Here is a 27,410-nt window from a genome sequence, read left to right on the forward strand (position 1 = left end):
TGGGGAATAGTTCGATTAACTACTCGGCTAGGTCCTCTTCGACACTCCTGGAAGCTCTACTCCTAATTCTAAACGTATCTCATAACATTAAATTGATCTAGTCTAGATTCAATCCAATCCAAGTTTGCGAAACGTTTATTCTATCCCCATACCCAATTCATGCCCAGTTCTCTAGTCTCAAAGAGTCTGGTGAGTCTACCCAAGTAAAGTCCAATACAAAGACCCTACCGACGTTGCCCCTGCAAAAATCATTGCCTCTACCAAAAAAGCTGGCGCCACATACGATGTAACCCACCTAGCAACCGCCGCTCCTACAAACCCCATCCAAATCACCACTGCCGTCGTGCTCCATAGATTATCCCACCTTGCAAATCTTGATTTCTTCTGCTCGTCCGCATTTCTCATGCTAGTCCCCCAGCCGCCTTCAAGAACAGTGAGGACAGACCAGAACATGATACCTGGTAGGGGCAATTGATAGAAGAGTTGGGATAAGACGAGATACTTAATACTACCCACGTGCGATTTGTTGCGCCAGAAATTGTAACTTGTGCATAATACCACACGGAGGAGGAAATCCCAGGATTGAAGTGCATGGACTGTAAAGCCTGTGAATACGTAACGAATAGTGAAGACACCGATAATTAACGGTCCATAAAAACGACGCATGGCAGTTACAAATAGAATAACACCATGAATAGTGTAGATTTGTGGATACTGGAAACATTCAATATGGGTAGCGCGGGCCCAGCGCATTTGTTGAAGGAGCCAGCGCAGGAGAGTAGTAGGAGTATCGGTGGAGGCGAGCGCAGAGGTGTTGAAGGTTACTTTCCAGTTTTTGAGGAGGAGGTTGGTGGTGAGATGACGATCTTCGTTGACAACGGTTTTGACGCCGATGGAGGTTTGTGTGTACCATGGTAGGAGAATAGACTCAAGTGCTATGAAACGGAATGCGGCGCAAGGCCCGGGTTGACAGTCTACGGCATCCACGGCGCCAGTTTGTCCACGTGTAATAGCCAGTCTAAAAGTCCACACTGTTAGAAATGTCCCCTAGGAAAATATTTAATGAATGAAATACTTACTCAGACCAATAAGCCGCACTCCCCAAAGCAGCGATCGCACTTTCATTATCATTATGAATACTCAAAGCCGAACAACTCCCTCCGATCAACGGATCCGCAGACATACATCCCACCGTTTGATACAAAGTATCTGGATAAACAATGGTATCTGAATCACTAGTCCAAAGATATTCAATCTTATTCGCCTGTCCCAACGCCAACGAAAAAACCATATTGGTGAACATGATATCCTTTTTGCACTTGTGAGGTTGGTAGAGACATATTGCATGGAGAGCTTTAGATTTGAAATCAGGAGAGGGAAACAGAGCATTGTGTTCGCGAAGAGTCGTGGCCGCTTTTTCAAGTACGATGCGGAAAGCATATGCGTATGCTTCGGATAAGAGAGCCGGGGGGACATCTGCGGAATCGAAAGATGCGGATGCTGATGCTGATGTCCATTTTGAGGATGAGGCCTTTTCATCGTAAAGTTCGCGAGTGATATAGTTTTGTGCAATGCGGACAGCGAGAGGACCATATGGTTCTTCGACATGTATTTTTGTGAGATCTGGAAATACCTTGAAGCAAACAGTTGTTAGTTTTGTTTGATAATACCTAGAAATTCCTGTGGGAAGTTTAAGAGAGGGTGCGCGGGCGATACGCACTTGTTGAGCCACAGAAACCATCTCCATGTCCCCATCTTGATCACCATCAATGCCAATCAGCATGATTGCCAAGCCAGGAGATTTATGATAACTTTGCAAACATCTCCTCCACATATTTGCCTCCTCACGATATCCTACTACAGAGGCAATACATTTTGCAGCCACATCGTCTTTGGTCTGAACTCCCTTCTCAGCATCCTCTAACGAGAGTTTTTGTTCTAACTGTTTGACTCTTGCTATATTCTTCCTGCGGTTTATCTCCGCTAGAGACATTTGCCATAGACTTTCAATAGTAATTGGGGCAAATGTAACCAATCTTCTGAAATAGCGGAAGATAATAAAGAAAGTGACCACGCAAAGGATGCCGTTAAAGACCTGCCTATGAATGGATGGTAACACAGGTACTACAGGCATGATTCCCTAGTCATATAGCTCAAACAAATTACGGAAAAATGAGGGAAAAAATGTACAAAGAAATTTCAACAATAGGAGGAGCGTCAATCAGACCTTTTTCTAACAACATCTCCTTCATGCAGCTATGTCTTTAAAGTTACTTGAGCCATGTTGTGTAGGACGGCTTGTACTTGTCCCTCCCTGCTGGTCTAATCAGCTAAGTCGTGGGACTTTGGAGTTTAGTAATCAGGATGACTTATAAAAGCATATTCTTTGACCAGCTCACAGAGATTTGTGATCTGTCTGGAAATTCTGTCATTTGCCGGCCTGAATATATATTCATACGCAAAGCACGCACAAACTTTTAATTTTGATTAGAATTACATTAGAAGCTTAATTGGGTGAAAAATCTTTGTTTAAATTTCCAAAAATTATTTTGAAAAGTTTGATAGTACAAGTTAAAACTCTTATAGGCTTGAAATTTAATCCTTTGTAGAGTTATTTTTTTTTTTCAATATTATTAAATAAAAATTATATAATTTAAACTAGATATTAATAGAATTTGAATATCAAATTTCATAAAAATAAAATATATTATATATTGAATAGTAAACAAATAAGATAAGATTTTCTTGAAATTTTATATTTTAATAATGTTTTTAAAACATTAATTAATCATAGACGGTTGATTTTAATCCTAATAAAGATTTTCTTTTAATTGAAATAATCTTTTAAATTGAATTTTATTAGAGATTTACAAGCTTGATTTTATACGAGAGTAATTTGTCTGTTTACTCACAAATCAAACACTTGAGTAAAATCACATTTTGTAATCTAGCAAAAAAACGATGATCCCAAATACACGGAGTAGATATAAAGTTGACACTAAAAGTGCTCCACATCAAATTAGGTTTCTGTGAGCTGGTGAAAGAACGGGCCCTTATACAGAAAACGTTCGACCGTTAGAGACTAGAGAGAAATAGGCAAATGGAGTCGCAGTCTCCACCAGCCACCGCCGTCATTCATTCTTCGAGAACTTTTCCTAGCCCTTCTTTGACCGCAAGATGAAACATTTGGTAGCCTTGCATAAGGTTCCAGTCAAACTCCTCTTCTCCAATGAGGAACTTGATCGAAACAATCATACATGAAACTCAATTCGAGTACCGGTACCTGTAAAGGTTCAAAAGTGGATCACACAATGGAGAATCCATGTTCACCCGTTCAAAGTTTCTTACGAACTTTATGGGAGCCTTGATTGTGAAAATATCCAACTTATAACCTTACTACTCTGTATACTAATGTATTATGACAAATTTTATACTATATATAAAGGTTAATAGAGTGATTATTATAAGATACATCAAAGGTAAACTATTCTTGTTCTACAAATAGAAGTTCTAAATAATAATATTATTATATTAACTGAAATTTCAAATAATTAAATATAATATTATAATTTCAAGATTTTCTAACAAAATCATTTAAACTCATCAAAATATATTCTTTATTCTTTCAAAAAAAAGTTATACAGCTTTCAAAAAATCCAAAAGTTTGGAATTGTTGAAATTTAATCAAAAGCTTCAAAAATTGAAATCTTGAGCAGTTTAATCTAGTGGAGTTTCTGAAAGTAGTACTAGTAGACAATAAATCCGGCAATATGTAGGTAGAAAATGTCTTACAACACTTGTCCCATCAACCTTCGTACATCTGAAGCTACACCAGGCCAAGTGTCGTCACACCGCCAAAGGCGGATGTTATGGTTGAACCTCAATGATTGTCAGACGGTGTACTTCGAAGATTTACAAACTCTATGGAGAAAGCGGTATATTCGTCACCCACATTCAGCCCAGAGCCACTCTCCGGGTGGAAGAATGTGTCTTTACTGGACCCGATTCAGAACTATAAGTCTCATCATGTGAGTTTTTGTTGATTGTCAAGACTGGCGCAAGCATAGTATGGGCGGATTGAATGTCTATGCAGTTTCTAACCACAAACAGTGTTATATTCAGAATTCCAAGAGAGCCTTTCCCACAAAATCCAGACTGTGGACGTTTTGAGCAACGTGAGCGATACTCTGTGCATTTATGACACAACTGCGTACAGCATATACAAAGGTCTGCAAACCAACATACAGAGGACAAACTAAGCTTCGGGTCGACGAGCCTGAGCGAGCTGAGCTTCCTTCTGGCGGTCAACCAGGTTGGTCTCTCGACAAGGACAAGTTTCTTTCTATGTTTGAACACGCCCAGAAGAATTTTCCGCGCCTCAAGTGGACCGTGTATATTGAAGATATCACTTTCGTCTTCTGGAAAAATACACTTTCAGCTGAAAAGTAACCATCATATTATGGCGCCAGAGCGGGGAAAGGTAATGCGCAAGAAAGTGCATGAATAGTAATCTCCCATTTTCGGCAGACCTAAATGTCCCACTTTCCAAGAGTTTGCCGATTCCACATCAAACTCTTGTTGCGGTGACATGATTCTGGGAAAAGTGTTGAGTGATCATGATATGATCATAAACCAATGAGAGCACTGTGGTCCAGTTGTCGTTGAAGAAAACCACCTTAGAAAACATGGTTCCAAGATGTTTCAATGCTTAAAAAATAACAGAGACCAATGATCTTCCATGATATCTTCCTCGCAATACTATCTGCATATCCCAAGGACCTTCGCGATAATTGGGATAGTTTTGCGTCTCGCCATAAACTTACAAGAGAGCACTATGCCCACAATCACCAACCCACCTTGGGATCCACCAGCTCCGGTCATACAGGATACAAGCGCACTTATGCAGGCCAATACTCCACCTGAAGCATGTGTCGCAGCATGCAATGCATTATTCTCGTGTCGCATTTGAAGACATGTGATTGGTGATGAAAACAAAAGAGCGTAGTCTGGACATAGTGGTGATTCTAGGGAGACAGATTGAGGGTCAGGCCTCGTGTGATGAACATGTGATTAATAATACTCGGTTACTCGAAAGACCGACTACGAAGTAGTCGGGGAAAGCAATGTCTCCGAATTTTCCTTTCTTCAATTTCATAATATTGAATATGAGCTTTGATATTAAAAAACGAGAGGAACAATTCCCTTTTCGGGAATATTACTTTCCAGATTACGAAGTAGTCGGTCTTTCAAGTAACCGATTATCATTCTGTCATCAAGAAACCTGCAGCGGCACAAAGAGTTGCAAATTAATATATTTCGCCTATATATCAGCGATATCCAAAGTGCCGAAACCTCTAGGTATGGAACCTGTAGATTTAAAACTCCAAAGCACCACATTCTTTCTTTTCAACAATCTTTTTGATTCTATCCACCATCCACCCACTTTCCATATAAACGCCGTCGTTTACCCTTCGTCCCATTGCTGCCATATGACTAAGGTGACAATCATCATCCTGATACTTCCAGCTCAAACATTGATCCCAGTCTGCACAAGCCTTTCTACAATTTTCCTTCGATGCCCATGGTCTTGCATCCCTTTGCGCTTCAGTTATCTCTTTGAACTCGGGAGTATAAGAATCTTCCGTTGAAGAAAATGATTTAGCTGCTGCATAATTATCCCATTCCGAGCGCGTAGCAACCAGTGTTGGCGCGAAGAAGTATTTAAAAACATCACGGTAGCGCACTCGGCCCTTTCCTTTAGTCTCCTGCATGAACTGGTTTTCGAAAACGAACAACCGGGATATATCAGCTTGATGAACTTTGTGGATATTCATAATTGGTGAGCACCAGTTCCAGTCACCAAAGCCGACTTTCCATGTCGGGAGGGTTTGCAAAGCAGCCCACCCACCTCCGTCTAATGCCGTGAGACGCTCTACACCCATTTCTTTCATGGCATGTGAAAGGACTTGATCTCCACAACAATGCTCTTTCGCATAGGATTCGTACCTTTCAGCCAAAGTCTTGTCTGCACCAAATGAAGCCGCCATAGCTTTCCCTGAAACGGCGAATCCAGCCCCGCCATGGGCAAAGTTTTCGCCCATTTTAAAAGCTGATGATCCGACCAGAAGAGGAGAAGTGTGGTCTAGACTTGCAAGCCATGCGTAAAGTGTCTCCCAAAAGAAGTAGTTATCGTCCTCCATATATATATACCATTTCTTGCCAGGGTGGTGGATGGCAGCATGTTGAAACATGGGCAAAAATTTGTATTTGTCCAATCTCCAGCCACCAGGTAAATCAAAATCACCGTCTAGATTTCCGCTCTCTTGATATAAGTTGTGGCTGACAGCCTCGCTGGCTTTCTTGTAGAGTTCAAAGTCAGGTGATGCTTTGAGAGTCGCGGAGACGTTTGCGAGAGAATCAATGACCGGGTTTCCGTTGATATTGTCCGCAATATCAGAGTAATAGACGACATTGGGAGTGAGTTCTTTGTTACCCAACGTGGTTGACATGTGCATGGGCATCCTCCTCCAAATGGATGTAGCACCAGTTTTGACCAAAATGATGACATCCTTTGGATCGAGACCTGTGGTACTGTAGATTCTGCTTGGTTCTTCCACCAGCGGCTTTTCAGCACTATTTTTGACGCTGACGGTTGGATACGTCGAAGGAGTTATAGTTGGTGAATCTAGATTTATAAAATGGCCCTGTGGTATTTGATCGGTAACTGCCGTATACTGTGATCTATCCACAAATAGAACATTGTTTTCACTCAGTCCCATAACAATAAATACTGCTACGAGAAAACTGATCCATAAGTATCCCTTGAAATGCCGGGGTAAAAAGTTCCCAATGTGTGACGTTGACATCGTTAAAGACAGCTGGAGTGACTCAAACACGGGAGAGAGTGAGAAACACAGAAGTTGTCAAGTACTGGTATGCTAATATTGAAGATATAGATAAGTAGATGGGTAGATGATTGGGGTCATTGCTAGGAAGTATGCAAAATTAGAATGAAATAGTTTTTGGCTCCTCTTTCCGTACTCATCATACAGGCGCAGGCAGGCGACCGGGATCAACTTTTCAACCCGAACATGCTGTACAAGGACAAGGTATCATGCGGACTATATTTTTATGGTCCAAGATGATGCTCTAAAACAAAATATTATTGCCAATTAGTTTGGTAGCCTTGCATACCTACCTAATACTCTGACCGAGTTATCAAACCTCTAAAAGAACTGCAGAAATATCTCTCCAGCTTAAAATAAACATTTCTCTAGTGACTAGTCTCATGCCAGCCGCGCGTTCCGAGCTAAAACAAGGTTGCGGTTAGGGATTTTTTAAATTTTTTCTCTTTACCGTCACGCTTGTTTCTTCAAGCCTTTTCCTAATTTGATAAGATTGTGATCTGAGCTTCCAAAACAAACATTGTTGTCACCGCGATTATTAATCATTGTCACCGGAAGTTCCCTATCAGGCAATAGGTCAGGTTTGCGGATCCCTTGCGGCCCCTCACTATTGCGGACTCATGTGAAACCCAAAGCATGAAGATCTTCTTACCCTGGATGTTTCTCCACCCATCGTGTTTTCCTGACCTCTGGATTTTTTCACTCTAAGTCTCACGATGTACTAGTGTTGCGTTAGTTAACACCGAGGTTACATGTGAAAAAAGGGTGGTTATTTGAAGGTGTCCATGTACGTACATATTGGGCCTGTGGTAGGGTTGATATTGCTGCCCTCGAGGTTCTGTATGCTGCGAATTGCTGCTGAGTAATGCCCATGCAAGAAAGTGAATGTAAAGTGGTGCACGTTCGAACATATACCCAGCTAGCTGGACACCCTCCAGCACGACAACCGGGCTTAGATCGCGAATTCGTGTTGCAACATTATCCGACAGCCGTACAATATCCACGATTCACTGCGAGCAAGTGTATTATATGGCGTCTGTAGATTTCCGATTTGTCGCCTATTAACCTGGTAAATGTACAGAATAAAGAACTTCGCAGGGTCTAGTTGAGATCTAAGCTTGATTCTCCAAACGCCTTACAAGAACTCCAACAACAACTGGGCCGGCAATCGTGCAAATCACTACAGCCCAAGCGATGACAAAAAACACTGCTTCGCCAAATGTGACAGTGGTATTGTTTCGGTTCTTCAACAACAGAGTGCCTGAGCTTTGCGAAAGGGACGCAACTAAGAACCCGATTTCTCCTCTAGCAACCATGGAAAATCCCACGAGTAAAGCTTCTTAATGTGGTGGACGGGTACTAGCAGCTGCTGAAAACTCCTTTTGCTGCGTTGGCATACGGCTTGATGCAGTCTTCTTTGGGTTCTGCCAAGATTTTATGAAGTACTCGGAGTACATAACGAGGCTCACTAGCCCTTTTGCGATGATCATAAGGATCGAATAGACAATGCCTTCCCAGACGGTAGAGGCGTTAAACATGTCTGTGACCGGGATTGAGAAACCATTGGACGCCTAGATACATTTTGTTAGCTGAGATCCGTAGATCAAGTATTGGTTAAAATTCTTAAATCGAGATAGATTCATGGATACCCACAAAGAAAAAAGGAACCAATATGAAGTCCATAACTGATTAATAATATTCATCATACATCTTCTGAGCTGCATTTGACATTGATTCTTCTTCAACATCATACATTCCGACATCTCACAGGTAATTGACTACACCACAAGCGATGAACGCAGCGAAAAGAACAAACTCATCAATGAAAGATGCAATAGTGATGAAAACAATCAATACCAACGTTGGAAGAAGGAAACTAAGATGTGGGACACTTCGGGGTGGCTTGAGGGCAAATCCCTCGATATCAGATCTGCTGCCTGTGGTCATTTGGCAGACACCTCGGGTTAAGAATGCTTGACAAGATAGAGCCAGATCGGTGTGAGAATAAATCTACGGACAGCAAGTGAGACAATGAGTAAACCAAAACTCGCAACTATCGGTCTTGCAATAGGCCACCCACCAATGTCTCCACTACCCAGGGTCGTAACAATGTTTACCATAACAAGGCCCACAACATCATCCATCATGGCAGCCCCCACAAGTATCACGCCCACTCTAGCATGCCACATATCCGCAGAGGAAAGGATAGCAAACGTCGTTCATAAAGACGCCGAACATAGTGAAGCACCCGCGGAAAAGGCGGCCAGAGGGGTGGGATATGATGTCCCAGAACTACTGGGAAAAGCTAAGATAAGGAGGAGGAAAGACAATGCAATTGGCATTAATAAGCAAAGAGTAGCTACCGACACAGAAAAATAGGCAGATTTTCGAAGCTGTTTAAGGTCTGTACTGAGGCCCCCTTCAAAAACGAGACCTATCAGACCTAGGTAGCCCAATGCTTGAATCGTTTCCTGAGCTCCGTGTGTCAGCCATGACGTCCCTCCAACTGGTAGATCCCATATTATCTCAATGAGAATTTGCCCTATGATGCCACAATATAGGGCATGGTCTAGGATATATCGAGTGATATTTAACAAAACGATGACTGAGGTCAAGGAAAGAATGACCACTATTCCGGGCTCCTCGTATGGGACGTATGCCGTCTTCGAATTTCCCTAGTTTCGGTATCCGAGGAGACAAAAAATAATTGTTAAACTTCTTTTCTCGGGTGGACACATGGACATGAGTTTCATGTGTATAACTCGTTCAAGAGGCAAAAGAATAAAGGTATTTCGATCAACCGTCCAGCCACATGCTCACGTGAACTTACCAGCCACACCAACCACATTATCTCCACTAAAATTTATAGCAATTGCGCTAAGATTGCGATCTGGAAATTTTTAATCGCGATAAGATATCTCTTCATCCTCGGTTTCAAAGCATCATTCCCTCTCCATCAGCGTACACCACTTTCTCACATTCGCCTTCGCGATCAATCTACGTCAAGATGAACGCCCACGCGCTCCTCACCTCTCAAGGTTGGCGCGGCACCGGGCACTCCCTCCACCACAGCTCCGACACGATTGGACTCTCGCGGCCGCTGCTCGTCTCGAAAAAAGACAATGTATTGGGAGTAGGGAAGAAACAACACAAGACTTCTGATATGTGGTGGATGAATGCTTTTGATGCGTCGCTGAAGGGGTTAGATACAAGTAAGGAGGGGCAAATTAAGGTGCAGAAGGGAGGTGGGTTGGAAATGGTGGTTAAGGGAGGGAGTAAGTGGGTTGGAGGGAAGGGAGGGTTGTATAGTTTCTTTGTGAGGGGCGAGACGGTTGGGGGCACGATTGAGGATAAGGAAAAGGAAGTTGTGGAAATAATTGTCAAGGAGGAGAAGAAAGGGAAGGGGAAGGAGAAGGATAAGAAAAGGAAGGGAGAAGAGAGGAAAGAGAGTAAGGAGGAAAGGAGGGAAAGAAAGGAGAAGAAGAGGGCCGATAGAGCGAGAAAACTTGCTGCGGTAGAAGCAGAGAATATCAAGGCACAAAAGGAGGTCAAGGCAAAGAGTTCCAAATCGATAGATTCGGAAAAGACAGAAACGAAGGAGGAACGACGAGAACGAAAGGAACGAAAGCAGCAAAAGAAATTATTGCGACAACCCAAAAAGGAATCATCGGATACATCATCGACGTCAGAGATCACAAAGAAGAAGAAGAAATCGAGGAAAGACAAATAGAAGGCCTCGCCCTGTATATTCTACGTATCGGCATAACAAAAGGCGTTTTTGAGCAGGGAGTTTTGCGATCACGATGGTGACCCTGGCGTTCAAGATAATGTATGGTATCTTAATTAGATTTGAAATTCTAATACTCAAACTATGGCTCTTTGGGTACCTTTCCAGGCTTGTTTGATAGAAGCCATGGCCTTCTCTGCCAAAATTCATCTTTAATGACATCTACATGCTGCACTGTTATTCTTGCCTTTGCTCTCCTCTTTCTATCTTTCTCTTCTTGGGTCCTTGAGAGTTCCTTCTGCTCGATCGTCTTTGCCGAATCTTCATCAATTAATTCTGTTGTCGCTTCCGGTTCCACTAATTCATACTATCCTCATGTTAATTTCCTGGAGAAAGTTAAGATGAGAAAAATGACTTACATCTCTAAAAACCACGCTCCCCTTTTTGTAGATCTCTGGTTCATTATTATAATTGATTCCAAACCTCGAGAATAAAATCTCATTCTTATCCGCGGCTAATGTGCCCTAAAACCACATGAGAATAAGTATCCAAAACAAACCATCGAGGAATTACAAAACCTACAGCAAGTTCCTTCTCTGCACTTTTTGCATCCAATCCTCCTTTCTGAATCAGAGCCCAGAAAGTCGTATTGTAAAGATTATTTATGTGACCTTAACTCATCAGTACCAACTCAGAGAAAATGACGGCAAGGACGGAAAAGAGAAAAACAGGAACAATAAAAGTAAAATTACATACAATCCACCTGTCTCCAACTCATGTAATCCCTCAAATTCTGCACACTAGGATACTGCACAGCTCTACCATCAAAACTAGGCAACGGAGCCGTGAGTTGCATTTCCGTTTCTGGAAAATAGGTAGACCAGAGATGAACATAGTATGCTGTGAAAGTCGATACTATAGTTGTGACGAGTTTACTAATATATCGCATCAAAGTTTGTTTTTCAGGAACTTCCTTCAACAAAGGGTTCAGCGGAGGGAGTCATACCTCGAGCGTCTCTCAAACAGCACACATGATTTATGGAAGACGAAACTACGATTGCCTCATTAGCAAAATAAATTGATGAGAAGCTAACATTTTGGACAAAACGAACCTGTATTCATCACTAATTCCATAAGCAATAATAATATCCGACAATTCCATCATCACAGCCTTAGCAGCCGCATTCATAAGATCTAACGCTCTCCTGTCATTTGGTTTTTCAAATGCATATTTATCCGAGAACCTATATTTCTCAGTTTCCAGTACATATGCAAGCGCCGATAGCTTATGGGGGAGGTACAACATACTTATGAAATCCTCGACCATCAATACGCACTACGATCCATGTATTTGGGATAAGCAGATCAGGTTGCTCAAAGGCTTTAACATATTCATATCTAAGGAATTCGTGAGTTACATTAAATCGAACAGAGTGGGACTCAACAATCTACTCACTTTGAATTCGCCATATTATCGCTTTGAGGTTGATGTGGTGGTGATGTCAAAATAGCATGGAGGTTGGAGGGGTAGTTGAGATTTGTATGAAAGACAGTCAAGCGAGGTCTCAAAATGAACAGGAGCTGAGAAGAAGTCCAAGCTACGATAAATTAAAGCTAGCTATTCTTGCAGAAAGATATCAACTTGGTTCATATTTAAAATTTCGTCAAATGCCTTTCAAAATGAAATAGATCCAATATCCTCAATCCTCAACTAATTTCCAATTCCCTCTCCAGAACGACTGTTAAAACTCCCCATTTTTCCTACCCCACTGTCACGTGCCGGCCCCTCCATCCGCTAAAAATCGATAAGGGTTTTGCACTCGGCTATCCTTGAGTTTTTGACAACGCTAAAGATAGACCCCTCTAGCTCGCTTCGCTCGGGACTAGGTTAGTGAATAAGTATTCATTCCACAACACAGGAAAACTTTAGAATATATATTAAAAATGGCGCCGCCGAGCCATAAAATACTGAATTTGCGAATAATCCTTCTATGGTGTAATGGTTAGCACACTAGATTTTGATTCTGGAGATATTGGTTCGATTCCTATTAGAAGGTTCCGTCAAGAACATTCTATCCCGCCATACTCAGATTGAACCTGAGACAAAAGGGTGCCAAAGTTTCTGCAAATTGTTTGGTCATTTCGGTTGTTTTGATCGCTCCATACTTTTGTTGTCCCGCTCGATTGTGGGTAAAGGCTACAAGTTTGTTTGTCTCCTAACGTCTAGGCAGTATAAAGCGACGACTCATGGTAGACAGGATGGAGGATCAACCTTGTTCTGTAATCAATTGTATTTTATTTTTGCAGTGCCATATTCCCAAAGAAAGCTTTTGATATCTACTATTCATGCCTCCTTCTTAGGCAATGTGGCAACCTTCTCCTGAAACAACTTCTCGGCCTTCGCCCAGACTGGAGTACTTCTCCAGTCCTTTAATGTCAACAAACTTGGTAGCAAGTCCTTGCTGAATGCCTCGCTTGCTTCTCTTGGCAATAGACTTGGTAAGTGATCAATGCTGATGACGCTTAGTCTGGGGTCTCCCTTGACCTCGACTGGGACAGTTGGCTCTGAAAATGTGGTCGCAACGGTATAGATTGGAATTGGATTGTTGGGATTTGTGGTATCAGCACTGACGTCGCAGACGACTGACAATTTGCGGTTTGGGGTATCGAGGCTTTGCATGTCGACAAAGTTCGGAATCTTGGACATGAGGTATATGCAGTTAATGAAGATGTCACTCTCGACAATCTCTGGAAATGGTCCTCCCTTGGCAGTCTCTGCCATATCCCACTTCAAGACATTCTCGGTTGGCACACCGGCTCTCAAGCAGAGATCAACTGCTCCACTTCCACATCTGCCCAATGCTCCGATAACCAAAACTCGTGGTGCCTTGCCTGTCTTTTCTTGTCCAGCTGCGATTGCTTTCTTTACGTCGGCAATCAACTCATCTTCGTTAGGATAGCTTGATACGCTTGGGAATGGCTCTGATGCTGAATGAGTGAGTTGCCATGCCCAAGTTTCGAGTGCCAATGCTGCACCAGCAAATCCAGCGTGGTATCCGAAAGCTGCAACTCTTCTGCCTTTATCGTCTGTCAAAAATTCGAGATCTAAGAGAGTTCCGCCGCCGCGAGGAAATCGTGATAGAACGGTGTCCCAGCCACCTTGTTGTTTGTAACAGTGTGCGAATTGTACGTGGACATGCTCGAGGGGAACTTATAGCTGTTAGACTTTTTTCCCATTGGTAGTGATTTAAGCAGAAACTCACAGTCTTCGACAGGTAGTTCCTTCAAACCAATAATAATATGATCCTTTGGTGCTTGTCTCCATGTATCTTCTGGCACGAGAGTAGCTCCAACCTTCTCGAACTCCTCATCGTCGAATATACGTTCTGGGCTGCGCTCGACATTAATTGTGTATCCAGCATCGATGAGAGCTTTGGCTGTAGTGGGGGTAAGAGCTGATCTATGCTCAAGAGCTTTTCCCACTGATGAACGCGTTAGTAGGTTATGGAATATTGTGCTGGCAATTACTTACACTCAGAACGTAGGTGAAGAGTAGTTCCAGACATGATGAAAGATTTGAATTTATAATTGAATCTTAATTGAAGTTTTGGGATTTATTTACAGTCTCTGGTTTTTGTTTGCAGAGGGGGAGTTTTTCTGCCTCATTGAGTCATTCAGTTCCCCGCAATTTGTTTTCACCGCCTCCGGGATCGCACCATCCATCGTCACCCTATGCCTCAATTAGAAGACCGAACATTTTCTTGAAATATCTACCGAATTCATAGTTGCGGTAAGCCTTGAAGTCAAAGACTATAACGGCTATATGTGTTACCTACTGAGAGACACCTCGTATGTTTCCCTGAGGTTCTTGCCGTATAGTGCTTCGAAAAATGAGGTTAGTTTCCATCTTAATTTTGAGCCTAAGGCATCCAACGCATTCAATACTACCAATTCAATCGAAGGATGTCGGAATAGTTCACCTGCATGTTATGCTGGCGGATTTGTTAAGCTTCTACTCGTTCAAATTAAAATATTCACTGCATCTTTCTCAGTAGAGTAATTCTTCATTTCTTCATGTACGGCGTGACTAGGTATAGTTTCATTGTGTACGACAGAGTGATAGATTGTCAAATTTTACTTCCCTACTTTGCTTCATCGTTTCCTTCCTTCTCTTCTTGGATCTTGAAAGTGTCAAGCGTTTGTGTACATACTTATACAACACATTTCTCATCAATCCAATTTATATCGTAATCATGTTGGTTAAAGATGTACGAACCCATATCATGCTCGACCTTGAGATAGCAGCACATCCCCTCAAGCACAATCCTGCGATCATCCAAATCGAGGCTATCCATTTCGATATCGAAATAGGTGAAACTTGAAGTATTTCTCAATGCACATAAGCTTGGAATCCTGCATTGGATTCGGCTTGATCACTGATTCTGATACACTCCAATGGCTTGAGAAAAACATCCCCACTACGTTGTCTGCAAGCCGAAACAGCAAAGTGGCTCTCGACGTTGCTCTGGAACAATTCACTACCTGGCTCTCCAGCTGTCACAAATCTACCAAAGCCAACATCAGTTCCAACTACCCAACTGCGAAATTTGACCCGACGGACCTGCAAATAATGATCTGGGCATACGGTAGCACACAGGATTGTCGATGGATGGAAAGTGCCTATAAAGCATGCGAATTGAAAAGCCGTGGATGTACTATAATGACCTTTGTGTCCGAACCTACTGCGAAATGGCTTTCTCTATTACTGGAAGAAATATCCGACGTGAGGTGGACAAATCTTTCGTGGGCAAAAAGCACAATGCAATTGATGATTGTAAACATCAAATCATCTACGTGATCAAGTGCCATGATGCGTTTCGAGGACCGCAAGTCTCTGCCATTGCGCCTGTTTCTGCTGGTCCAGCATCGGCCACAACTTCAGATTCTTCTAGGAAGCGACCCAGGACCGTTTTAGATGACAACCGCTCTAGAATGGGTCTGGAATAGTGTAACTTGCGTGAACCAGACTGGCCAGCATCAGCGCCTCCAAGAAAGGAACGTCCCCAAGAGCTATTTGGCTTACCTGATTTCAGTCTCCAATATCGACATCAATTTCTTTGAGAATGGGCCATTTCATCGAAAAAAGATTATCAATCGCTCAAGACAACTCCGTAAGATACTCAGGATGCTCTTGTAAATTACATGTCACAACAATTTTGGATATTCCAACTTCCCCCATGGTGCGAGGGGCTGATTGCATTCATGTGGGGAAAACTTGCTCAAGCCTGCGACAGTCGGAGGACACTGGATTTCTTTTTTGTATGGGATAGGAAGTCAGAAAGATGAATAATGTGTTTTATCTATACGTGTTTAAGAATTGAATTTGTAAGTACATGCTTGGGCCGTTAGTCTGTCTGTCTCTGAGGACACGTGTGGAATTTTTTTATCTCTCTCAAGTACTCATTCTTGGGAAAATTGCTTAAGTCTATAAATACTCACTTTTGACTAGTGCATTTTCTAGTTACTATTGAATGAAACTCTTTCTAAGTTTCGCCATATATAACATAATCACATCTCATTTGATTTGCTCCAGCTATGAGAACTACGGGCAGAGTGGCAAAACGCTACCGCCAGACTCTTAGGGTTGATGTTATTGAATGCCACAGTCAATATTTGTGCCAGTTTCATTGAAAAGCCTTTTCAAGTTTCTCGTTCGCCTTTTTTGAATCACCGACTAGCGAAACGGCAGCACTGAGCCACGATCACTTACATTGTTGCTTACATCTGAAAGGTTCTTGATTGTGGAGCACTTTCTCAAGACAACTGGTTCTGAAAATCAGCTAGATGCGTTTTCTCTCAGACTCTATTATCCATCGATCAATGAAGAAGTTTTGAAGACTTTTATTAGGGTTTTAAGGAAATACACTTCAATTCATGATCCTATTTGACTTGTGTTGAGTTTTCGAGGCTTGGATTGGAGGATTCCAAGGTGGAAATTGAGATGAAGGCTCATGTGCCGGAAGAGAAAAAGGCGTGAATATCCCGTGGTTTGACTCCCAAAACACCACATACAAAACTATGATTCACGTTGCGAGTTACATAGGTTCCAATAGTATATAAGACCTTCTCCTTAACAAAAAGTTATATATTTATCTAATAACTCTGGAATAGTAAAGGAATACAACAACTCACACTATGGATACCGCTGGTAAAGCTTTTGAAGCCCTTCAAGCAGGGAAGAAAGCCATCAAGCAAGGCCGCGAACTACATGGCAGAGTACAAGAAGGTTATGGTAGAGCAGGGGAAGTCCATGGTAAAACCATGGAAATCAAGCAACAAGCTGAGAAGTTCGGCATAACATTACCCAAAGACGCATCAAGTCTTCCGAAAAACCGTGCCGAATTTCAAAAAGAAGCAAAAGGCTATGCACGAGGTTGCTTTTGTGGATTTTGGGAAATATTTAAGGCTGAAACCAAGAAATATATTACATATGTTCTTTCTCTTCTGGTCTTTGCCTTCATCGCTATAGGACTTGTTTCTTTTCTCATTGCTGTGCTTTCGCATCATCCACATTTGCAACTTTTCACGTTAACGACAAGGGCAATGACGTCTAATAATACGAAAGGAGACTTAGTTGCAATGGATGGCGAGAGCGTGGATTACAAGATCTATCCATTGCATTACTGTGTTTCTGGTCTTACTACGAAGGCTGAGGAGCAGTTTAAAATGACAAATGGTTGTCATCCATCAAAGCAAGGTACGTGGGATTTTAACACAAAGTTTCTTTCCCTGGTCACAATAATTCACGTGTAACTAAATAATGTCTCCCCATGTCTTAGCATTGTACGGGCATATACTTCCTGCCCTCAACTCCACTTTCACGCCTCCTCTTCCTGTAGGCCCATGCACAGAAATCCAGACCCTCTTCAGGAAATATGGATATATATCTTTCTCCCTCTATATACTTGATATCATTCTATTACCCATACTTGCAGGTGTATTTATCTGGTGGTTTGTCAGTACCTTAACGCCTTGGAAACGAACCTTTAGACTCGTTCTTTGCGTAAGTCTATTCTTCACCATCTTGCTCTTCTACCTCTCTCAAATTCAATACATCTAACACCCCACCCCAGTTCTTTACAGCCACACTCCTCGCCACCGCAGTCCTCCAAACACTACTCGCTTACCACACCATCCACATTCTGAAGCACGATATCAACCTCAGCACCTCCAGCCTCGACATTACCCTAAAAACCGGCATCCTCTACATCATCCTCGCCCACTTCTTTTGGTGCACCCTTCTCTTCAATCTTATTCTTTTCCGCCTCATAGACTGGCTTCGAAATAGGAGAAAAACGAGGAAACTTCGTCAAACTCAAGATAATTACCAGGCTCATAATATCAAGGCTTTCGATGAATCAGCTCATGATGGTCACTATGTGGCTGGTGATACTTTATATGATACTCAATCATTTGGGATAAACAAAATGCCTTTTTAACAGCAAATTATGGGGATTTCACGAAAGCCTGTGGGCATGAAGGGCGATGATGGTGATTTGGGAGAAGGAATTTTGAGGTATTATCCTGATTACGGTGATCAAAAGCACGGCAGGAGTTACATGGGGGAAGAGAGATTTGGTAATGTATAATTAGACACTAGTATTGCGGTTACCGTGGCTGGTTCTCAACAGGATAGAATAGAATGACGTTGAGAATATAAAGCTATTTATGATATTCACCAATCAATCATGATTCACTTTATTCCCCAGTCGTTTGATGATTCAAAGGTAGCTTACTCACTATTTTTCCATCTTAACGACTAGACTCCAATCCCCTTTATATCTAGGAATGCCTTTCTCTTTATGCATTCATCATTCTGCTCGGTGGACTCAAACTTACAAGTTTGAGATAAATATATTGTAGAGTGATTGCCATATCGCAAGCAAAACTTTCCCTCAATTGATTCAGGGGCTATGCATTTATTGTCCACCATTCTTCCTGGTTGGTAAAACCGCATTAGGAGTTGTCGTGTTAAGAGTGAACTCGAGAGTAAGTTTACAAGTATCAACAAACACTTTCAAATTTCTCCTTTATCCACGTCTACAAACAGAATCCCTCTATGTCAAAAATTGAACTCATACATGAAGGTTGGAGATATAGTGCAAATAATATTTGAGCTCAGATAAAATTGCCGGTCTGTTTGTATGTCCTTTCCCCGTTTTTGGTATACTAAACGACTCTATGCATATACAAACGAAAATACGCCTAGTCTAGCACAGCACCTGGCATTCAGAAAAAGGGGTTCAATGCAAATACTACCAGGGAGGCATGAATCGGATCAGTACCTTCAGGTTTCCGTTCATCGATGGAAAATAGTGGTAAGAAAAGATCTATCCATACAGCTTTGCACAAACGCATACATGCATGCAGCTTGCGGTAGACCGCATGACAACGCTGCTTTCAAGGTAGTATGGAAAACGAGGAGTGAAAGCGAGGTGAAAATCAAAGAGGAAGAACAGGTTGAGTTATATCTAGCCAGTCATTAGACTACAAAATCGTCTGTGCCTATCTCACACACATTCGTTGAGGACCAAAATCATACTCCATACTCCTTCAGCACAAATACCGTCAATTCAACTTTCCTGAACCTCAGCTATGCTGATCAAAAGACTCAACACGAATATTATGCTTGATCTCGAGCTGGCCGGGTTTCCTGACAATTACAATCCAGCTATTACCCAAATTGGCGCCATCCATTTCGATATCGAAACCGGAAGAGAACTCGCAAGCTTTTGTGAATTTCCCCAACTCCAGTCCAGCCTTAACTTTGGTCCGGCTCAAGATACCATAACCATTACTTGGTGCAAGATTCACAATCCTGAAGCTCTCAAAAAGAGTCAGGAGAGCACTGTAACTCTCGACAACGCATTGAAAGCATTCACGGCCTGGGTCGATTCTTACCGGGAATCCACGCGTAGAGAAGCCCAGGCAAGTTGTGTAAGGGATTTGATGGGAGAAGTAAAGATTTGGGCAAATGGAAGCATGCAGGATAATCGATGGATCGATACCGCTTACACTATCTGCAACCTCGCAAAGCCATGGAAGTATTATAGCAATATGTGCATCATGACGACGAACAACACAGTCCTCGAGTTGACTGGAAGAAACTATCGCATGGAAGCAGAGCAAGACAGAAAGGGTGCGCATGATGCTGTCGCTGATTGCATGCATCAAATTGGGTGGTTTATGCCATGTCTCACGGCACTTCGAGACAACTCGAGGAAGCGAAGGATCGATGACCAGAACGAGACATACCGGAGAAATCAACGACGCATGTTGACGAGGCAATAGAAGCTAGGCCAGCTTGAAAGATAGGTGGTATGGAAAGTCGGAATGGTGTCAACTGAGTATTTGGTTAAAGGAGGATTGAAACCTTTCACGTCGGCATTGTTTGAGAGACCTTTCCATATGTTCACACTTAATCGCATCTCCAAATGTATTCAGGAAAGACACTTCAACATTCTCAATCTTTACCACCTTTGCCACCTTAAAAGTACTCACTTCCTAGCTTCTATCGCCTGTCTGATTTGTCACAATTCGTTTTCGCGCTCTTTCTTTCTCGAAATCACACAGAATGTGTTGCCCCAAAATTGCACAATATTTGCGTGAGTCAAGTCAAACACATAATTAATCATGAAATTCATGAAATAGAGAAGTGCAATGAGTGACTGTTAAACAAGGAGTAGACAATCAAAGTAGATGTTTTTTCCCTAGGTGTCTAACAAAGGCTAGTGCGTTAAGGTCCTGCTGGCTATCACGTGCCATGTGCTGTTTTGGGCCCGTGTGACAAAACCTTCTCTGAACGTTGTTGCTCAACTACTTCTGGTTGCACAAGCAGCAAAACTTCCTGATAATCGTGGCTATGTCAACAACAGAGCTTATCAAATGAAGAGCACTGCTTCTGGAGTATCATTTTATGCAAAAGCGCTTGCTGCTTCTTTCCTCTCTCATAGGTTCTATTGCCGCGTTTCCGCTTATGTTTTAAAAATGCCTGCAAACGCCAAATTAAAGCAGGCGCTTATCTGACCCAGACAAGTGTCTGCCATCCAATGATGCTATATGCTTAACATTATTTGAATATTTTAGCTTGATGGCGCGCTTCTTTTGTGCATCTTATATACCAAGACTTTAATGACTGGTTTTTAATGGTTCAAACTGAAATATAGCAACCCTAGAGACAACCGACCTCACAAGCGGCCATATCAAGCGGACTATTTTCCTATTGGCAAACTCAGCGCATGCTACTACGCTTGGCCGTCTCATCAATTTATAGAGTCAGAAGTTGATCTACAGAGCATAATCTGGGAATCTAGATCGATGAGTCTGATGTTCTGGACTTTTAGAGCTGCGAGTAAGAATGAGTGAGTATGAATATTTAAGATCTTAATTTCCTTCGTTGTTTGCTTCCATCATCATCTCAACAATCAGTCTCTTCATCTACTACAAATTACATCTTTCTCTCTTTCTTCTTTCTTTGGCTAGGATCAGACTTCAGGACATTCTCTTCACCAAACCGCATCCATTCTTTTGCTGGTAGATCAGCCCAAAACTTTCACTTCATCACAAATTCGAGCTACTTCCAAAGAAAAGTAATACACTCTTTTCTCAAAGTTTTTGAATCCGCAAATTTCATTCTCCACCTACACAACTTTCACCTGGTGAAAGCCTTCTAAATCATTCCTATATCGCTATCAATTCCCTGTCAACTCTCATTCAAAATGTTTGCCCCGAAAAACAGAGAAAGTATCTACGGCACTTTCGCATTCGCTTTCACCATCACCCGAGCTTTACAAGCCATTTGCCTCATATGCATTCTCGGTATGTCTGCAAATTTTATCGGAGAAATCAACGCGGCCGATACGGCGCCGCCTGAAGTTCTCATTGGAACTCTCAGTGTTGTATGTCAACTTCATTCCTATCCATGCACATTCACACCATACTAACGTTAGCTAGGTCGTTATTGCCATTATCTATATCGGCGTCTCCTATCTTCTCTATCTTGAAGAGCAAATTTCCTTTCTCATTTCTACAGCATGCGACTCATTGGCTCTTATTGGACTCATTGTGGTCTCTGTGAAAGTCGGAACACCCCTTTCCTACTTGGATTGTCCTGCTCTTCCCAACGTTGGAGTGACATCAACATTCGTTGAATCAGCTGTCGGCAATTTCTCCAAGGCCAATTACTATTATTGGGTTAATGCATCGAAGACGGCGTGCTACGAGATGAAAGCCATCTGGGGGTTCAGCATGGCGCTCTGCGTACTATTCTTCTTCAGTGGCATTGTCAACATTTGCATCTGGCACAAGTTGAAGCAGTTTGTTCCGCGAAAGGATGTTTTGGAGTACCAGGGCTAGACTGAAATCCGTAGCGGGCAGCAGAAGAAGTGAGAAAATGGATACTGCACCGAACGGGAATCATGATGCATGCAACGAGACGACAAAAGGCGGTCATGAGAATAGTTGAGAGAATTCTCATCAAAGAAAAATGATTCTTTTGAAATTATTGAGGGGAATCCAGCGCAAAAGACCGAGGAGATTGCGTTAAAATTTTGGGCTTGTGGTGGCACAGTCGATAGCACAGAACATACAGCGGGCAAAACATGGGGACATTGGCGTAAAGGAGAAAAGGCGGGGGTCCGTCGGTAGCACGAAGGAGGACGTAATATGGTAGACAAAACTGAGCCTCATGGTTGAGAGATTTATTTGTTAGTCCTGGATCATCATGTTAATGTTTGTTTTCTTATTTCGGGTTGCAGCAATCGTCAACGAAACCTTAATGATTAACGATGCTTTTATTTTTTTACATATTGCTTATTGTCTATTGATGAAAACAGCACATGCGCATCTTATCTCAAAATGTTCATTCTCCATGTAGACTATTGCATGGCCTGGCCCAATCCACAGGGGGCCTTTAGAATCTACTCCCTAAAGACAGACGCCACCAACCCCACCATCTCCTCCCGTCAATTTTACTAGTTTACCTACTATCAACCTCTAGCTTCACGGATCAGAATGTTTCTAGTTCCGTCCTTTATACTACCGACACCACACATTTTTTTTTTAAAAAAAAATCAATATCCAAGCCTTTCTTTTGCTTCTTTCTCGCTTTTCCTTTTTCCAATTCTACAGACTATATTTAATTCATCCACGAAATTATCATCAAAACAAGAAACGATCATCTATCTGCTAATTCGAACACGATATACCCATTGGATCACAAAAAGATTTGGAATTTTTCCACAGCCAAGCGAGGCAGGGTAAACTTTGGTACCACTATTCGTACCACCACATCTATCTGTACGTAGGTACGTATGTGATATGATAATGGCGCACAGTGGCTGTACAATATGCGTAATGCCTTTTGATCTGATATGCCGATTATGATGATTGGATGGATGTGCAGGTTGGGCAAGCAAACCCCGCGAATCATTTGTTCAGGGAGTGATCATGATGGATGCTGTTGGTACGCTGTTGGTGTAGCAGGGAAATTGAGCTCGGAGATTTTGATTTCCGTTTTTTCTTTACTTTGTTGCTTACTGAGTTTTGGAGAGTGAGGATGGAAATGGGATGAAGAGAATGAATATCGAATTCTCAATCTGAAATCGAAATAGGAATGGAATTCTTGGTTAGAATCATAAATGATATCTGCTATCTGCTGATATAACTATAAGACTAAAAGTCCTCTATAAAAGTATAATCAATCATAGCTGCGATTACATAGCAAGTTACATACTATTTCTCGGCACTAGCATCCGACGAATACTAGCCTGGGAATCCCCCAAAATATAAGCCCGCTTGGACGTAAAGTCTTCCAACCTCGTACAAATCAGCGGCAAGAAATGATTATGGGCTTTCAGCTCCGATCAGGATGAACCAATTACATGACATCTCAATTTTGAATAATATAGTAATATGGTATCGTTTGGTGATACATATTATGTTGATTATTCTTGGTAAGTCAGCAATATCTGGATAACTATTATTTCTCTTTTTACATGTTTTGTGCTGCGCCTGAATCTTGAAGTTTTGCTACGTCTCTCTCTTCTCTATCAAGGAGATTTGTATTTACATATCTATCTACCTACACGAATTCCTCCATCCATCCAGTTCAATTCTCAAGTATCTATCTAAGCAAAGATGGCTAAAACGATATTCACAACAATCACACCACTCCCTCCCAACATATCCCGAAAAACGGTTCTCGAAACCCTCCACGATCACCTCGAAATGATCGATCTCAATCCATCCCACGTAGAGCGCACTCTCACCAAACCTCCTCCTTCTGCTACCCCGGAAGAATACCATTGCCAATGGTATCGCATCGTCGACAAAGTATCCTATCTACCCGCCAATCTCTACACCGGCACCGTATCCTTCAACGCCTGTTTTCACAATCTGGCCAACGGACTGCAAACACATTGTTATGCGCCCATGGGACTAGACATCAAGGAAAAATGGACGATAGGAGGAAACATGCCTGGGGAACCAGCGGTCCCGAGAGAAATAGGCATCAATGCGCCGGTGGAAGGATTGTATATTAGAGAAGATGTGGAAATGAAGTGTAATATCCTGATGACGAGATTTGTGCGCAAAACATTACAGGAATGTTTGAAAGCGCTCGTTGCACGATTGGTAGTAAAAGCACAATTACAAGAAGCGCGTGAAAGGAACGACAGATTAACAATGCGAAATGGAAGTGTCTATGAAGGGGAAAACGACACGCTGACACCGCCGCTCAGCCCACCGTTGAGAAGTCCCGGAATGGCAAGTGTAAGCAGTATGGGTCGAAGGGGAAGTTCATACAGCAATTCGAGCGTGCCGACAAGTCCACCCTTAACTCCATATAATCCTGAGAAATGGGCTGAGGCGGGTATGCAAGGTCATCCCGCTTTACATCCTTACACGCCTTTTCAATTGCAGCAACAGCAGCAACAGCAGCATTTATATCAGATGCAACATGATAGGAAAAGTTACGGAGGACAAGATCACAGATGGTCCAACATTAGCGATAAAACGCAAGCCTCACTACCAGCACCAAAGTATGCGAACAAACCCACCAATTATGCACACAAACCTAGCATAATCGCAGAAATGGAAGCACCGCCCGGACCGGTCGAGCTACCATAATCGAAAAAGGGAGAAGCATATTTCCGGGAAGATAATTTCATTTTTGTGTAGGATTATTATTATTGGTAATGAATGGGAACGATCGCTTGCTTTATATACCCGTGGTTAATTGGAAGGAAGGTGGTGGTCACTCTCACTGTACACGTACTGTTGTTAATGGGTAGATGGGATTAGGGAGGGATTTTGATATTTTTTGTTAGTGCGGACTAAAGCTCATGCTTTGAAGGCATGGCTGGGTGTAGTATGTATGTGATTAACATTTGAGGCCGATGCACAGAACTGTCATTTCAGGAGATTGTGAAGACAGAGGAATTGGATTGGTTGGGGGAAAAAGGAGTGACGGAGAGAAAACTGACGGTTCGTCTGGTATTTCAGAAGAGCTAAAACAATGGCTTGTTTTTGGCTCCTTGATCATGGATGTACATTGGAGAAAGATACCAAGGATTGGCGAATATTGAAATATGCAGGAGATTTTACCATTTATTTCTACGCCGAATATCACCACTCTCAGGTACAAACATTCTTGGCATAAAGTTACTTATATCTTCATTGTCTCCATAGTTGTTTTATTCATAATTATGACTTTTGCGATATCCATGTTTCAGGTCGTCTGAACAAAATGAACAAATTTTATTGAGGATCTATGTGTACAAACAAACCCCGCATCATACACGCTCATGCCCCAAACCCATCTAAATCCCAATCTATGATGCCATTCTGCTCATATCGTTTCTTATACGTTGGTAGTCGAGGAGACCTAAATTTGTCAGTAAATTCGAAGAAAAAGAGTAAAATAAATTTGCTAGACATACCTTCAATTGATCCAACAGCACTGACTGCAATGTCTTGATCCCACAATTTCCTTTGCGCAAAGCTCATAACATCCTTCTCGCTGATGGCTCCAATAACACGCTCAATCTCCTCTGGTCCCATGCGACGTCCAGTGGTGATAATTTGTCTTCCAATATCCTCAGCTACAGCAGTGGTACCATCTAAGGAAAGAAGAATGGATGCCTTGAGTTGGGCCTTAGCACGCTCAACTTCGGCCTCGGTAACGTTGTATGATAGACGGGACCATTCTCTAAGAGTAAAGTGAACTAAATCGTCGATACGGGTAGTCTTGTCGGTGACAAGATAGATACCCCAGAGTCCAGTATCGCTATAACTTGTTGAGAAACTCATAAAGCTGTTGGCCAAATCGTTCTTGTGGACGAAACCGCTGAGCTTGCTTCCCATGTGAGGAGCATTGCCCATGGCTTTATCCCAGTTACCCACAATAGCTTGAGTAACCAAAGCAGTAAAGTAATCATCATCCTTCCAGCTGACTCCCTCAACGGCAATGGCAATGTTGGCAGTTGGGATAGTGTCGTCACGGACTCTGATCTCGGAACCAATGAATTCTGGCTTTTGCTTTTGAGCATTGGCGACTGCGAGAGCAGCGGCTGAATGTGGTTGGGATGCGAGACCAGCAAAGTGCTTCTCAGCGAGTTCAACGAGTTGCTGGTGGGGAACACCTCCGGCACCAACGAGAACCATACGATCGGCAGTGTAGTTTGTCTTAATGTAGTTGACCAAATCCTCTCTTTGAATGGATTGAATGTTTTCAGCGGGGCCCAAAATTGTGCGTCCCAAAGGTTGTCCTTGGAAAGCGGTTGCGTGTAAGTGATCAAAAACGACTTCCTCCAATTGCTTGTCAACCTCCTCGGATTCTCTCAAGATAACATCACGCTCTCTGTTGATCGCCGAAGGTTCGAGTTTGGAGTTTTGGAGAATATCGGAAAGAATGTTGACAGTTGCTGGTACGTCAGAGTTGAATGCCTTGGCGTAGTAAACTGTGTTTTCACGCTTCCCATACCATTAGCAAACTTCCTGCGCTTTCCAAGTTAATGTAAACATACGGAAGTATAGGCATTTAAGTGGCCACCCATGTTCTCAATTTCCAATTCCAATTGATGCTGTGTTCGGTTGCTGGTTCCCTATGCTCATTGTAAGTCCAGCTGGAAGGGTCTCCTTCAAGTCGAAACATACCTTGAAGGCAAGATGCTCCAAGAAATGAGCTGTGCCATTTGTCTTGTCCGTTTCTGCCCGAGAACCGGCATCGATCCATACACCAACTGTTGAGGTTTGTGCCCATGGCGAGTGTTCTGTAGCAATCTTTCTTTTTATCAGCACTTGCCCCTCCATCAGCTATATCCAAGCCTTACCGTTAGACCGTTTGAAAGAGTTGTTGTCTCTGTCTTCACGCCATTTTTTATCACTGGAGTCGCGAATCCTCTTCTCAGTCCTGATACGACATTGGGAGCAGCGCGGTTGCGCAGTCCTTGAGTAAGGTTTAATGCTAACCGCCGAGACGCCATGGGGATATGATGTGAGGGTTTGTGGTGGGAATAGAACGAATTGTATATAACCCGATGAGATCAAATTGCTAGAATTTAGTAAACCTGAAGAGCTTAGTCGTTGATCAGATTTCAGCCAATCAAATTTCTTCCGGCTTTGATGACCGCACACGTGATTTGTTGCCGAGCTACCTAGTTATTCCGAATATCATCGACCGAAGCATTCAAGGACCTGAGTGATATGTCGTCGACTCT

The 27,410-nt window shown here is 42.4% G+C and overlaps 15 protein-coding genes and 1 non-coding gene across 16 annotated transcripts; 10 read left to right on the top strand and 6 right to left on the bottom strand.

Annotated features, from left to right (window-relative positions):
• Positions 1-19: 19 nt before the first annotated feature.
• SS1G_06158 (hypothetical protein) lies at positions 20-2,134 on the bottom strand (the record flags this gene model as incomplete). Its single annotated transcript, XM_001593186.1, has 4 exons — positions 20-68; positions 296-1,018; positions 1,080-1,633; positions 1,721-2,134. The coding sequence occupies 4 exons, from the start codon at positions 2,132-2,134 to the stop codon at positions 20-22; spliced, it is 1,740 nt and encodes a 579-aa protein (XP_001593236.1).
• Positions 2,135-3,783: 1,649 nt separating this feature from the next.
• SS1G_06159 (predicted protein) lies at positions 3,784-4,449 on the top strand (the record flags this gene model as incomplete). Its single annotated transcript, XM_001593187.1, has 3 exons — positions 3,784-4,028; positions 4,123-4,175; positions 4,217-4,449. The coding sequence occupies 3 exons, from the start codon at positions 3,784-3,786 to the stop codon at positions 4,447-4,449; spliced, it is 531 nt and encodes a 176-aa protein (XP_001593237.1).
• A 385-nt stretch (positions 4,450-4,834) lies between these two features.
• On the top strand, positions 4,835-4,969 carry SS1G_06160 (predicted protein; the record flags this gene model as incomplete). Its single annotated transcript, XM_001593188.1, has 1 exon — positions 4,835-4,969. The coding sequence occupies one exon, from the start codon at positions 4,835-4,837 to the stop codon at positions 4,967-4,969; it is 135 nt and encodes a 44-aa protein (XP_001593238.1).
• Positions 4,970-5,375: 406 nt separating this feature from the next.
• SS1G_06161 (hypothetical protein) lies at positions 5,376-7,578 on the bottom strand (the record flags this gene model as incomplete). The annotated part of the gene is made up of 3 exons (XM_001593189.1): positions 5,376-6,793; positions 7,101-7,149; positions 7,558-7,578. 3 exons carry the CDS (start codon positions 7,576-7,578, stop codon positions 5,376-5,378), a joined length of 1,488 nt encoding a protein of 495 aa, XP_001593239.1.
• A 667-nt stretch (positions 7,579-8,245) lies between these two features.
• On the bottom strand, positions 8,246-8,668 carry SS1G_06162 (predicted protein; the record flags this gene model as incomplete). Its single annotated transcript, XM_001593190.1, has 2 exons — positions 8,246-8,476; positions 8,555-8,668. 2 exons carry the CDS (start codon positions 8,666-8,668, stop codon positions 8,246-8,248), a joined length of 345 nt encoding a protein of 114 aa, XP_001593240.1.
• Positions 8,669-9,050: 382 nt separating this feature from the next.
• On the top strand, positions 9,051-9,284 carry SS1G_06163 (hypothetical protein; the record flags this gene model as incomplete). Its single annotated transcript, XM_001593191.1, has 1 exon — positions 9,051-9,284. The coding sequence occupies one exon, from the start codon at positions 9,051-9,053 to the stop codon at positions 9,282-9,284; it is 234 nt and encodes a 77-aa protein (XP_001593241.1).
• A 628-nt stretch (positions 9,285-9,912) lies between these two features.
• On the top strand, positions 9,913-10,635 carry SS1G_06164 (hypothetical protein; the record flags this gene model as incomplete). Its single annotated transcript, XM_001593192.1, has 1 exon — positions 9,913-10,635. One exon carries the CDS (start codon positions 9,913-9,915, stop codon positions 10,633-10,635), a length of 723 nt encoding a protein of 240 aa, XP_001593242.1.
• Positions 10,636-10,962: 327 nt separating this feature from the next.
• SS1G_06165 (hypothetical protein) lies at positions 10,963-12,102 on the bottom strand (the record flags this gene model as incomplete). The annotated part of the gene is made up of 8 exons (XM_001593193.1): positions 10,963-10,989; positions 11,052-11,156; positions 11,215-11,303; positions 11,389-11,567; positions 11,639-11,683; positions 11,745-11,876; positions 11,941-12,030; positions 12,089-12,102. 8 exons carry the CDS (start codon positions 12,100-12,102, stop codon positions 10,963-10,965), a joined length of 681 nt encoding a protein of 226 aa, XP_001593243.1.
• A 515-nt stretch (positions 12,103-12,617) lies between these two features.
• SS1G_14697 lies at positions 12,618-12,689 on the top strand. Its single transcript has one exon. It is a non-coding gene; the product is annotated as a tRNA-Gln (tRNA).
• A 287-nt stretch (positions 12,690-12,976) lies between these two features.
• Positions 12,977-14,198, bottom strand: SS1G_06166 (saccharopine dehydrogenase; the record flags this gene model as incomplete). Its single annotated transcript, XM_001593194.1, has 3 exons — positions 12,977-13,842; positions 13,896-14,114; positions 14,165-14,198. 3 exons carry the CDS (start codon positions 14,196-14,198, stop codon positions 12,977-12,979), a joined length of 1,119 nt encoding a protein of 372 aa, XP_001593244.1.
• A 1,183-nt stretch (positions 14,199-15,381) lies between these two features.
• On the top strand, positions 15,382-15,639 carry SS1G_06167 (predicted protein; the record flags this gene model as incomplete). Its single annotated transcript, XM_001593195.1, has 1 exon — positions 15,382-15,639. The coding sequence occupies one exon, from the start codon at positions 15,382-15,384 to the stop codon at positions 15,637-15,639; it is 258 nt and encodes an 85-aa protein (XP_001593245.1).
• A 1,188-nt stretch (positions 15,640-16,827) lies between these two features.
• On the top strand, positions 16,828-18,285 carry SS1G_06168 (predicted protein; the record flags this gene model as incomplete). The annotated part of the gene is made up of 3 exons (XM_001593196.1): positions 16,828-17,389; positions 17,776-18,078; positions 18,245-18,285. The coding sequence occupies 3 exons, from the start codon at positions 16,828-16,830 to the stop codon at positions 18,283-18,285; spliced, it is 906 nt and encodes a 301-aa protein (XP_001593246.1).
• Positions 18,286-19,052: 767 nt separating this feature from the next.
• On the top strand, positions 19,053-19,983 carry SS1G_06169 (predicted protein; the record flags this gene model as incomplete). Its single annotated transcript, XM_001593197.1, has 2 exons — positions 19,053-19,116; positions 19,364-19,983. 2 exons carry the CDS (start codon positions 19,053-19,055, stop codon positions 19,981-19,983), a joined length of 684 nt encoding a protein of 227 aa, XP_001593247.1.
• A 1,427-nt stretch (positions 19,984-21,410) lies between these two features.
• SS1G_06170 (hypothetical protein) lies at positions 21,411-22,047 on the top strand (the record flags this gene model as incomplete). The annotated part of the gene is made up of 2 exons (XM_001593198.1): positions 21,411-21,590; positions 21,646-22,047. 2 exons carry the CDS (start codon positions 21,411-21,413, stop codon positions 22,045-22,047), a joined length of 582 nt encoding a protein of 193 aa, XP_001593248.1.
• Positions 22,048-23,829: 1,782 nt separating this feature from the next.
• SS1G_06171 (hypothetical protein) lies at positions 23,830-24,819 on the top strand (the record flags this gene model as incomplete). The annotated part of the gene is made up of 1 exon (XM_001593199.1): positions 23,830-24,819. The coding sequence occupies one exon, from the start codon at positions 23,830-23,832 to the stop codon at positions 24,817-24,819; it is 990 nt and encodes a 329-aa protein (XP_001593249.1).
• A 704-nt stretch (positions 24,820-25,523) lies between these two features.
• On the bottom strand, positions 25,524-27,176 carry SS1G_06172 (mitochondrial processing peptidase beta subunit, mitochondrial precursor; the record flags this gene model as incomplete). Its single annotated transcript, XM_001593200.1, has 5 exons — positions 25,524-25,576; positions 25,632-26,664; positions 26,718-26,795; positions 26,848-26,973; positions 27,024-27,176. The coding sequence occupies 5 exons, from the start codon at positions 27,174-27,176 to the stop codon at positions 25,524-25,526; spliced, it is 1,443 nt and encodes a 480-aa protein (XP_001593250.1).
• Between the last annotated feature and the right edge of the window lie 234 nt (positions 27,177-27,410).

The sequence above is a fragment of the Sclerotinia sclerotiorum genome, genomic scaffold (genome assembly GCF_000146945.2).
Source record: "Sclerotinia sclerotiorum 1980 UF-70 scaffold_7 genomic scaffold, whole genome shotgun sequence".
Classification (NCBI taxonomy): Eukaryota; Fungi; Ascomycota; class Leotiomycetes; order Helotiales; family Sclerotiniaceae; genus Sclerotinia; species Sclerotinia sclerotiorum.